We start from the raw sequence: 12,550 nt of genomic DNA on the forward strand, positions 1-12,550 counted from the left end.
GTGGAATGCTTCGATGCACATTTTCTAGCAAAATTTGCTTTAGGTCTTTGCGTGTATTTATCCCGGCCTCATTAACATCATTTGGATGCCATAGAATTCTTCTATAGTATTTCATTTTCTTCTCATTTTGATGGCTTTGAAATTCATCCCTGTGACCTATAAAATACCTACAAAGATACATCTTGCAAACACATTAGTCCCAATGACTATGTTATCATCAATCACCAAAATCACTATGGCCTTGGGGCATTTTCCTTACAACGGCGAATGAATGAGATGGAAGTGGAGACCTCATGGTGGGTGCGGGCAATTGGCGGTTGGAGGTGTGGGTGTGGGACGGTCACATAGAACACTATGCATGTTTGCCCTCTGTGACCGTGATGAATTCTCTGTGAGGCGACGTGCGGTAGTCAACCTTCCTCCTAAATATGGTTTTGTCTTGATAGCTTGCAAGGAGACGAGTTTGGTATTTAAATGTGACACTATATAGATGCAATTTTGTGGTAGGGTTAGTGCAATTTCACAAGTTGCACATTTTCTTACAGTATTACCCATTGGGCTGCAACCATGCATGACAAATCCACCAACTGGTTTTATCACATGAATGGACAGAGCTAGGGATTTGGCCATTGTGGCAAAATATGCTTTCTGGTGTAACTATTGCTGTACATGCATACATTTGACAACTTGATGCATCCATTGCACATTATGTAGCTTGTTGGACTAAACATCCCTCGTGACTTCTGAATTGTTTGTGTTGACCAGCATAAACCATATTCGTACTACTCAACCACCACTGCTGAGAGTAATAGCTCCGGTGGTCGTCTATGGTTAGGTTAAAGTAAATATGTTAGAGACAGTTGTCTATTCAACAATGTTTTGTTGTATACAGCAAATACATATTGGATGGTAGACACGTGTCCCCACTAAGTTGGCACGTGTAAACTCATGCTGCTACTAAGGAGACACATGTACCTATGCATTTACAGGCATACCAGAATTAAATGCAGTGGAATTCAATATTTTTCCAAAGTCTTAAAAAAAGATTCTCTAAACATGGTTCATCATTAATTTTAGTGACGGTTTCTTTTTAGATTGTGGCAAATGGCAAAGAGTCGTATCATGCATGTTACTTGAGCGCCATTTGTCATTCTTTTGTGGGACTAGGTAGCAACGTGTGGCTCCACGACATACAAATGGGTGTCAAGTGGACTCACTCCCCTACTTTCCTCATCTCCTAGTCCTGGTGATTTTGACTTCTTTCCCCGGGTCCTCGGAGTCAATAAATAGCACCCATTAGCCAGACCATTATATAAGCACAGCTTGTTCTCCCATATCTCCCTATCTCTGGCCCTATTGCAAGTAGTGTGAGTGCGCCTTAGATTCTCTCAAGTTTCTTTCGTTGCAAAGTCTTTGTTTAATAGTTTTCTCACCAATGTTGCCATAATATTTTGTAGGAGGGCGGAACGCGGTGGAGAGCTTGGACGATGCCGTAATACACCTCAATTCTAAGTTTGAAGGTAACAACCACAAGGTTCTTTTGAACCTCTTTTCTTAAATTTCTCGATTCTTAGAATTGTCCTTCTGCTACTGGCCTATTATTTTAATATTCGTTAATTTATCAAGTTTCACACCGTATCGTTTTCTTGTAATACTGTTTCCTAAATTACTCTATAAATCTGACATATCTAATCTTGTGCGCACATATTAGTTTATAAAAGTACATATTACGATCAGGAAAATCCCAAATGGATGGCTTCCCGATGAATACCTCTTTTCCTTTCCAAAAAAAAAAGGAAGTGGGGTCAGCCATTGTTTGTTCATTTCCTATTGTTTTCTCTGTAGAGGGGGGGGGGGGGGGGGGGAGTGGTGTCTCTGTAGGTATCTCCAATAACTGATCATTTTTGTCCCTTAGTAGAACTGTGAAAAAAAAAAGAATAAGCAAACAGGCACATGAATAACAGAAATAAATTAATAGTCTCTATTAAAAAATGAAAACACATCTTTCGCACAGTCGCTCGTATATTAGGCATTGACATACATGCATGGAACTCTATCTCCGGCATTGCAAAAAAGATACATTTTTAAATGCCGTATTAATTATTCCTTAAGTATACCAGTCACCAACTCAAACTTTTCTATTAAAATAAAGGATTCATACTTGCCTGAAAATCTATCTCCAGCATTGCAAAAAAAGATACATTTTAAAGTCTGTATAATTCCTTAAGTATGTACGTATGTACGTACGTACATACAAGTCTGTATAATTCCTTAAGTACGTACGTACGTATGTACATACATACATAAGGAGAGTATACTCTATATATATCAGTCACCTACTCAAGTTTCAGAATCCAGAAAAATCTACATCAATAAAACATCTGGGACGCGTTCAGAAGTCTAGAATTTCAGAGAAACTATATTTGCACGCTTCAATCACCATAAGAATCGAGGACACATTTCATATACAAAATGAGGGGTTAAGGGAAACTTTACCTGAAAAAACAATTTCGTAGTCTGCTATTAGAAAGGTAAATAGTCTTGATCTCTAGAAATCAATATATATAGTTTTTCAACAGCATTTCTTAAGGATATTTTGTTTATTGGAATAATAATTTTCTTTTAACCAATTATTCGATGAAATAGAAGACGACACTATGCACACTATTGGAGTATAACACTAGCAATCCTAAGTAGGAGTAATAACGTTTTCCAAGTATACATATTTTAATTTCTTTCAAAAATTGGAATGGAGCATCCTAGACCTTGATTATTATCAATCAATGCACTAATGAACTGTACCCCTCAGATCACTGCATCCACCTCATTTCACTCTTCACACCAACAGCTATCACTCACTCAGAAACACACTAGCTCATTTAATGGCATTGAATATGCAAAGCCAAGACAGTCTTGTGATGCATTGAATTCGAGTAGCATCAAGCAAACATCATTCCTGCGGCTGGGATTAGGGCTGTTTTCTTCCACCTTGCTAAACTTTAGATGCTAAAAGTTGCTAAACTTTAGTTGCTAAACTTTAGCAAAGCTGTTTGGATACTCTTGCTAAAAGGCATTTAATGAGCTGTAAAAGGACCTATCTACCCTTATTAAAGGTGAGCAGGAGGGGGAGACAAGCAATAAATGAGGGGTATATGTTGTCCAGCCCACCTTTTAGCAAGTTTTAGCAACCAAAAACTTGCTAAAGTGCTAAACTTTAGCAACTCAACTTTAGCAAGTTTTAGCAAGAGTGTTTTGCAATTTAGCAGCTCAAAGTTGCTAAACTTTAGCATCTAAAGTTTAGCAAGGTGGAAGAAAACAGGCCCTTAAAGACCCTGTTTCTATTTGGTTCTTTACGAGCTCCTAAAATTCCTGTTACATCGAATGTTTAGATACTAATTAAGAGTATTAAATATAGACTAATTACAAAATCAATTGCACATATGGAAGCTAATTTGAGAGATGAATCTATTAAGCCTAATTAGTCCATGATTTGACAATATGGTACTACAGTAAACATGTGCTAATGATAGATTAATTAGGCTTAATAGATTCGTCTCGGGAATTAGCCTCATCTGTGTAATTAGTTTTATAATTAGCCCATATTTAGTCCTCCTAATTAGCCTCCGAATATTCGATGGGGCATGAATTTCAAACACCCCCTGACCCAGTGATCCATTGTTACAGCATGCATGCATGAATAAATCTCTATGCCACTCGTTTTTCCAACTATATTTTGACATATTGAAAAGATATCCGAATATAAATTAATATACTGCTTGAATTCTAGTCTAGTTAGTCCATATATACATAAAAAATCTTTCTTTTGTGTGTCTACTTTTCCCATCTCTCGTACGTACAGACGCCATCAATAGAATGCGCCATGTTTTATGGTCTCCCTTTCGCGGTTTTAGGGGGGTCAAAGTCGTTACTAGTACGTAGTAAATCTCTCAGCCCAAAATTCATAGAGAGCAAACAGGCACCAAATAAAAGACATGTTGAAATGAGGTTGCATCAGCCGTGCCACTATATTATGTTGAAATGGCATGTTGCTAATACATCATTTAAATAAAGGAGTATCCATTTCCTCATAAATCATTTGGTGATCGCTACGCCAGCCCATCCCAGTATCACCAAACCCAAGCCCGGCCCCTGCCTAGTCCTAGTCCAACCTGAGCCCATATCAAGCCCAACTTGACATAAATCCAACAGACTCAAAAAATCCGTAGAAACTGTGCTAGTTGGACACTTGGACGATTAGATGGACATCATCACTTAGTAAATACAAAAGTGAGTATTAGTCCCGGTTGGTAAGGACCATATCTCTTCGATGTCCAACCGGGATTAATTTTTCGAGGCAAAAGGGGCTCTTTAGTCTCGGGTCATTCACCTAGGACTAAAGACCCCCTTTAGTCCCGATTGGTATTACCAACCGGGACTAAAAAGTTTCAAAGAAAAAAGCCCGTCGGCCGCCCGCCCGCCTCCGCCCGTCGCTGCCGCACGCCTCCACTCCACCCCGCACTGCCAGCACCGCCCGATTGGTATTACCAACCGGGACTAAAAAGTTTCAAAGAAAAAAGCCCGTCGGCCGCCCACCCACCTCCCCCGCCGCTGCCGCACGCCTCTACTCCACCCCGCACCGCCAGCACCGCTCCATCCCACGCCATCAGGCCCGCCTACTCCGCTCCACGCCTCTCCGCCGACGCCGCTCCGCTCCACGCCGCCGGCTCGCCCGCCCTTACTCTGCTGCCACTCCTCACTGCCAGTGAGGGCCGAGTAGAGGGGAACGGGAGGGGCAGCAGAAGGGGAGGGGGTGGCGGCGGCGGCGTAGAGAGGAGAGAGGAGGAGAGGATAAGGAAGGATAGGAGTGGCTAGCTGCGGGAATGAAGGAAAGGAGTGCCTGCAAGGATAATTAATGTGGAGGGATGGGGGGCATGTGGGGGAAGGACGTTTTGTCCCAATTGGAGCCACCAAACGGGACTAAAGGCTCCACTTTAGTCCCGGTTGGAATTATCAATGGGGACTATACTTTTTATCCCGGTTGGAATTACCAACCGGGACAAACGGGGGGAGGGGGTCTTTTGTCCCGGTTGGAGCGTCGGTGGGATTTTTTGGAGCCGTTGCAACCGGGACTAAAGGGGGGCTTTAGTCCCGGTTGGTATTTACAACCAGGACTAAACCCCCCCCCCTCCCCCCAACCCCCGCCGCACGGTGACCTTCGGTGATATATTTTTGACCCGGGACTAAAGCCACTTTAGTTACGGGTCCAATATTAACAGGGGCAAAAGGGGTTGGATGGAAGGTCAGTTCTCTACTAGTGCCACAATAGCATACAAAAATATATTTGACATATTCTCAACATATACAGGCCCAGTAAAATATTACTGTCACTTTTCATCAATATTCGAAAAACCATCAATGGACATAGGGACAAGAAAAAGGGAGAATTTTATCTAGCATAACAAATAGAAATACACAGAAGGTCTGCAAAAGTAGCTGGAATGAGGTTTAAGCGAGAATAAGGCATCTAGACATTGAAGAATAAAGTGATAGTGATATGCAAGGCCGGTGAGAGAAAACCAAAAGGCGAAGCAAAAATACGCATAATTGGAGCTGGCCCTGTCTAGGCTATGAATGAACCGACCTTGCATGAACAAGGAAAGAAAAGCAAAGGCAGAAAAGTGGAGAGAAAAATAAATTCAGAGAAAGCTAAGGATACATATATGCACCTTTAATCTCTTTTCGCCTTGGAGAGATATTCCTGGATCATCCAGCCTTATATTGTTCTAAAGATCTCATGGAGGAAAGAATGAACATTCCTTGTGATGTTGGGGGACATTCAGTTGATAGAAAGAAAAAGTCGGGTGTCTTGTATGTAGTACCCTAAAGATCATTCTGTGTGCACTTTGCATGCTTAGGCAGCACTTTATAATATTCACCACCAAAAGAAGTGATTAGGACCTTTCTCCCTCCCCACATGGAAAGGGGAATCTAATTCCCATGCAAGGTGATTATCTAATCCCAATTGATTCCATCATGTGCTCTAAACTGAAGCGTTGTGCTGTTAAAGAAAGACTTGGCAATTTTAACTTTTCTTTCTAGGCAGGCAGGGGAATGTTTGTGCAGTGAAGGACAAGAGCACTCACTCATCCACTAGGTACTAGGCATAGTAGGCATGCATACTTCAGCAACATTTCATTCAGGCAGCAGGTAGAGAGATAAAAGTTGCAGGATCCAAAGCTTTGGGTTTAGTGGGCCTGAGGACAGCAGTAATGCATACCTTTGCACACCCCAAGGTGATGCAGTAGGTGCTAACTCAAATCATGCCACTTGCCAATTATGAGAATCTTTGAGACAACTTGTACTCATCTATGAGCATGCTGCATATTAATAAACTGAACCGAATTATTTTTAAAGACTGTAGGCTTTGTCTTGATTAGGATGTAATGATATAACTAAATCTAGTCAGGGGCTCTGACCAAAACAAAAAGTGTCAAACTAACCCTGTCTCCTAACCTGGGTTTTATTGGTTGCTAGCACCACTACTTTATCCTACATGCCATTTTGACCCTTGGAGGCCTGCAGATTGCAATCCTGCTGTTGTTGCACATTTCAAGGAGGCATAAGATGATTGGTTAGTGGTGTGGTCATTGTGGGGTACCATTAGGACAGGGTGGTATGGTCAACTCTTAGGGCACAATGATACACTTCTGTGTGATACAGACAAACCCACTATGCTCTGCTACAGTCTGATGGCTGATAATGGGTCATGGGTGCCTTAAGCATTTTTTACTACTGACTATATACTCTGTAGTAAATTGTTGGGTGATTGCCTTAATAGCCGGTAGGGTATGGAGACATGCTATATCGTCCTTAAACAAATTGCCTGGCATTCTTCAGACCACGCCAAAGATTAGTTTATCTGTATGAGTGTTTGTTCTTTGTCCTGCTTGCCATGTTCCCATCCTGTTGACATCACAGGAAATGGAAAGGTATGGGCAATAGAAGGCTTTTTCCTGCACTGGTTTTGGGGGACTCATATTAGTAATCTAAAAATTCTAAATGGCTAGGTAAAATTTAAACAAAACTGTATTTAATCTTATCATGCATGCTTTTGTTATATTATCGCCATCATTCGATTTTCTATACTCCGTACTAATCTGTGATTTAGGTGGGTGTTGCGAATAAATTTCATTATTAGGACAATTAGAAGACTAATGTGCAGGTTATTACATTATTATGTTTCAAAACTTTGTTCAGGTTCAAAACCGAAATTAAAAGAAATGGACACCGTAGTTATGGCTTGTGATCATGAATAGCTAGGCTCCGACAACAGAATTGATATTATCCCTCTAACACGCATGAGAAATAAATACTGAGCACAAGGGTTTTGTGAAAACATGGTGCCCATGAGACAGCATTAACTGAGTGCCTAACAGCATTTTTTTTTCCTTGGAGATATCTGATCTCTCTCTCTCTCTCTGCCAAAAAAATCAGTGAGAGAAGGGACAGCAGAAATACCATTCTTTTGGATCTAAAAACAAAAATATCAGAGCCTGGGCTAGGCATCCCCCTCTCTCTCCTCTGACAGGCCACTGCCTCTCCCATCTCTCTCTGAAGTAAGCTTTGGATTCCTGATAGTGCAAGCAAAGCAAAGCAAGCACCAGACACTTATTTCTCTTCAATTCTTCATCTCTTCTCTTTTGGTTACTACACTACACCACAGGCAAACCAGTAACAATCCTCCTACACAACTCTCTCTCTCTCTGCGCGCGCGCTCCTCATCTTTCCTCTCTCTTGTTTTCTTTTATCGCCACATTGCAGCAGCCGGCTAGCATGGCCTAGCGAGCCCGCTAGTCACCTCACTGCAATGGTGGAAGCTGCAAAGGCTGAGTCCTTGCCCCCCTGCTCCTTTGTCCTCTCGATTAGCCCTTGACGCAACAAGGTTGGTTGGCTTTTGGTCTCTCTCTCTCTCTCCTCGACTGTCCAGACTCAAGAGAGGGAGAGCAATCCGGTAGAGAAAAATCTCTTGCATCCTCCAAGACCCACACACGCAAACACCACACTGCACTGGGATTAAACACAAAACATCTGCAGCAGCATGAGGGCTCCTCCTCCAATCCTCCATAGCTTCCTCTAGTCCCTGTTGCTCTGTGTCTGGTTCAAGGATAGGAGAGAGAAGTGTTGATTTGAGAGAGAGAGAGAGAGAGAGAGAGAGAGAGTCAAAGGCTGGCCCATAGCCCATACAAACATCTAGTGAGGGAGCAAAACAAAAGAATACAGTAGCCTAGAAGCAGTATATCAGTAACCAGTAAAATCTTGGAGCTAGTAACAAGCATCTCAAAGTAACCCTGGTGGCTTTTGGTAAGAACAGCCTCACTGTTCATCCTTCCATCCTCCTTCCACTATAGCCACCGAGTGAGTAGCCTCTCCTTCCTCCATTCCTCCCAAGTTGTATGTGATCTTGTTTTGCATTGCATGGGGAAGAGCCCAAGAAAGAAGTAGTAGTAGAAGAAGAACAAGCTGGCAACATAGATAACAATATGCATTATTCTATGGCTTCGTAATTTAGCAGCTAAATTGCTTACCTCCTCCATCTTGGGTTTTGCAAGTAGAGTATCTTCTTGATAAGGTCCCAAGATCCCCCACCATGCACCTCCTCACCTCAGTGCAGCCCCCTTTTTGTTCTCTCTCTCCCCTTTAGTGGCTTCTGTGTTGAGAGTCCCAAGAAACACTGAGAATTTTGTTGCATCCATCCATCCTTGAAAGAGAGTCAGTGAGGGAGCTCTGGGCGCCATTGGCCTTTTCTTGCTTGTTCTCTCATCATGGTTTCTATTGTGCCGCTGCAGAGAAGAACAGAAGCGTCAGCAGCAGCTGCAGGTGCAGCGAGAAGCATCTTCTCTCTGGAGAGGCGCCGCCGAGACGAGGAGGGATCAGGAGGAGTTATGGATCTTTCTGGCACGCAGGGCGAGCTCGCGATCCCAATGCACGCCAACGTCGTCTCGCCCTACGGCGGCGGGAGCGCCGGCGGCCATGTCCTGCAGCTGCACCATGTTGAGCAGCACGGCAACAACAACAATGGCCAGTCCCCGGCGCTGCCGCCGTCGCCGCCCGCCGCGGCGGCGGCAGAGGAGATGGAGGGCTCCGCGAAGAAGCGCGGGGCGGGGGGCGGCGCCGGCATTGGCGGCGGCGCCACTGTGGTGAAGTACCGCGAGTGCCTGAAGAACCACGCTGCGGCCATCGGCGGCAACGCCACCGACGGGTGCGGCGAGTTCATGCCCAGCGGCGAGGAGGGCTCGCTGGAGGCGCTCAAGTGCTCCGCCTGCGGCTGCCACCGCAACTTCCACCGCAAGGAGGTGGACGACGACGACGACGACGCCATGTACGCCGCCGCCGGCCACGGCCACCGCGCCGCCCGCCGCCTCCTCGCCCCCGCCATGCCGCACCACCACAACAAGGGCGGCGGCGGCGGGCTCCTGGTCTCCGCGGCCGACCCCTACGGCGCCTACGCCGCGGCGCGCGCACTGCCGCCGCCGCCGGGGCACGGGCACCCCCACCACCACCAGTACGTGATGCCGCTGACCATGATGCACAACTCGGAGTCCGACGACATGGACATCAGCGGCGGCAGCGGCGCGGCGCGCGGCGGCGGCAGTGGCGGCTCGTCGTCGTCCCGGAAGCGGTTCCGCACCAAGTTCACCCCGGAGCAGAAGGCCCGGATGCTGGAGTTCGCGGAGCGCGTGGGGTGGCGTCTCCAGAAGCTGGACGACGCCATGGTGCAGGCCTTCTGCCAGGACATCGGCGTCAAGCGCCGCGTCCTCAAGGTCTGGATGCACAACAACAAGCACAACCTCGCCACCAAGCGCCTCGAGGCCGCCTCGCCGCCGCAGGAGCAGCAGGCCATGGCGGCGGCGGCGGCGGCCTTGCCGTCCCCGCCTCCTTCCGCGCCGCTGATGCCTCTCCAGATGATGCCCCCTGGAATCATGCCGCCGCCGCCGCCACCAGCGCAGGCCGCTGGGCCGTCCTGCCACCGCGGCGGCCCCGGCTCCCCGCCGTCGCCGCCGCTCAAGCTCGAGTGACCGACTGACAGAAGAAGAGGGAAGCGATCACCATGCTACCGTCCATGGTGATTATTACATTCTTGATCCGTCCTGGTAACCTAGCTAGCAAACCAACCAACCGCATCGATCCATCGCCATTTCACTGTTCCATTAATTCCATCTACCGTCGTCGAAGCAGAAAGAGAGAGGAGAGGAGTGATCTGAAACAAAAGAGAACATGTTTATCGTCTTTCTTTTTTCCTTCCCTTTTCCGGTGTTTGTCATAAGGTAAGGGAGCAAGCAACCAAGCATGCAATGCATCATAGTAGGTGATTTCCAACTGCAACTGGACTCAATTTCCTCTGATTTTTTTTCTTTCTTCCGGAAGGAAAGCCAAATATCATCCATTCATCCTGGACTATTTTATTCGTCATTTTTTTTAATTTTTCCTGCCTGTTGTCTCTGACTTTAATCCTGCTAGCAGCAAATGCAATAGTTTTGAAATGTTTGATGAGCATGAGCTGAAGAAATTGGGAGAGAGAGAGAGAGAGCTGTCGTTATGGGCAGCTTCTTTTCCATTGAGTTCCGTGCCGGGATTTTGGAAGGGTGTGCGTGCCGTGCATGATGGCGCGACGCGGCAGAGGCCGGCCGGTCTGAGGATTGAGGAGAGGGATTGAGCTGCTGCATGTGCCGTGGCTTTCAGGATCACTGTTTGTTGATGCGGCATTGATTTGGATGTGCAGGATTATGTTATGATCCATGCTTAATTAACCTGCAGCTCTTTGTCGGCGCTGTTACTACTGTGACTGATCTGACATCACCAGGATCAGTGAGACCACAAGGCCAAAAAAAAAACAAAGAGGAAGAATATGATCTTAAATTTGAGTTTCCTGTTTTTCTTTGTTTGGGAGCAGAGCAAATGCAGGTGCAGGTGCAAACATGTACTGCACCCAACCAAAGCCAAACCAATCAATCATGTGTGGGCGTGCAGGGGGGCAGGGGAGCATGTGGAGAGCCAATCCCAGCCAGTATAAACTCTCGCTTGCTTTTCTTGTGGCTGTTCCTGCTTGTTCTTGGACTTGCTTGTTGAGAGAGAACAACACAGCACACAGGGAGGGGAGGCAGAGGGCAGGAGCGCAATCAAAGAAAGAGCACTGATGAACAAACGCACAATGCTGGACAGGTGTATAAGTGCAGGCAGCACACGTTGCCCCCCTTGCTCCTGCAACATAATTTCTTTTTTTTTTTTGGACATAATATCCTTGATCAGAATTCAGAAAAGCATTGGCAATAGCCCAAGCGTGCACTTGCGCTGTGTCGTCTTTGCAGCCTTCCTTACTATTATGCCCTTGATGGCAAAAGGGATGTTCATGGTGCTCATGTCATACGATACAGCTAAGATCTCCACTAGGCGCTGGAAATAGCCAAACAAAGATTTAGCGAGCTACAGTATCACATCCTCTCCCCTGTTAGCTGAGGGAGGGTGAATAGAGACAGGAGGCATGGGATCTCTTTAATCATGGCGGCTGCTGAAACACACTGGCAGGCGCATGTGGGAATTGGGAGAAGAGAGGTTCCTAAAAGATCATGAACCTTGACTTGTTTCATAGGTTGGGAAAAGAAAAGCAATCCAAGAAATCTCTGAGTTCTGAGTTGTTAAGTTACTCCCATAAGATTATTTTTTTAAACTTATATTGTGGTAGAAAGTAGTGGTAAAAGACGTGCCTTGAAGACATAGAAATGAAAGAACTTCATGTCAATATGGTAGTGGTAGTTAAACTTTTTTTTAAAAAAAAGCTTTTTGAGGTTTAGCGGAACTCATTTCTGAATGATATACACCACGTCGCAGATTTTGAACGGTTTCCCTCCCCTCCTGAATTCAAACCAAACCTAGAAGAATGAAACAGAGCGCTGCCTGCGGCTACGGACACGAAGGAAACAAGGGTGCCAACACGAAATGATGGCCACCTGTTTGTCTTTGCGAGAGGTTTATCATGGTTTGGTTTTGCCGGAGGCAGCTGCTGAGCTCCATCCATGAGTTGCTGCTGCAGGACAAGCCTGCCGGCCAGCCCATGCCCATGTGTGTCAGCTGCTGCCGTGCCTGTCATGCGTGATGGTGGTTGCCGCCAAGGCAAGCCATCAGGCCTCAGATCACTCCCATGTTCTTGGCAGCAGAACACAGCCATCAGCAGCAAACGCTACTGTGAATTGTTTTTCTCCCTCATGACATGTCTTTGTTGTCTCTATCTCTCTCTTTCTTTCTTTCTCTTTTGCTTTTTGTGATGGAACTAGACAGACTGCAGGTGACGCCCATCCTGCCAAATACCTGTACTTGAAAGGGAAAAAAAAAGATGTTACTTCCCTTGCAGGAGGTGAAAAATAGTGGGAAAACAGAAACTTTCTCCCTTTTTTTTGTACAAATGATTTTCACTTCATGACCGTATTTGCATGGACAGAAACATCAGCTGCTCGATCCAGTGAGAAATGTGCACTGTTTAGGTATGCTTGAGATT

General features: G+C 45.7%; 1 protein-coding gene across 4 annotated transcripts; it reads left to right on the forward strand.

Annotated features, from left to right (window-relative positions):
- The first annotated feature begins 7,565 nt into the window (after window positions 1–7,565).
- Window positions 7,566–10,458, forward strand: LOC117866240 (zinc-finger homeodomain protein 4). 4 transcript variants are annotated; one of them, XM_034750393.2, is made up of 2 exons: window positions 7,566–8,415; window positions 8,847–10,458. In XM_034750393.2, the coding sequence occupies exon 2, from the start codon at window positions 8,943–8,945 to the stop codon at window positions 10,074–10,076; it is 1,134 nt and encodes a 377-aa protein (XP_034606284.1). In that variant the 5' UTR covers window positions 7,566–8,415; window positions 8,847–8,942; the 3' UTR covers window positions 10,077–10,458. The 4 variants fall into 4 exon arrangements, with proteins under 4 accessions (XP_034606284.1, XP_034606285.1, XP_034606286.1 ...); XM_034750394.2 differs by having other exon boundaries at window positions 7,566–8,361; XM_034750395.2 differs by having other exon boundaries at window positions 7,566–7,942.
- The last annotated feature ends 2,092 nt before the right edge of the window (window positions 10,459–12,550 follow it).

This window comes from Setaria viridis, chromosome 8 (assembly GCF_005286985.2).
Source record: "Setaria viridis chromosome 8, Setaria_viridis_v4.0, whole genome shotgun sequence".
Taxonomy (NCBI): domain Eukaryota; kingdom Viridiplantae; phylum Streptophyta; class Magnoliopsida; order Poales; family Poaceae; genus Setaria; species Setaria viridis.

What these genes read in the sequence shown, in the direction of transcription:
- LOC117866240 (XM_034750393.2), top strand. Translation starts at nt 8,943, where the DNA reads ATGGATCTTTCTGGCACGCAGGGCGAGCTCGCGATCCCAATGCACGCC.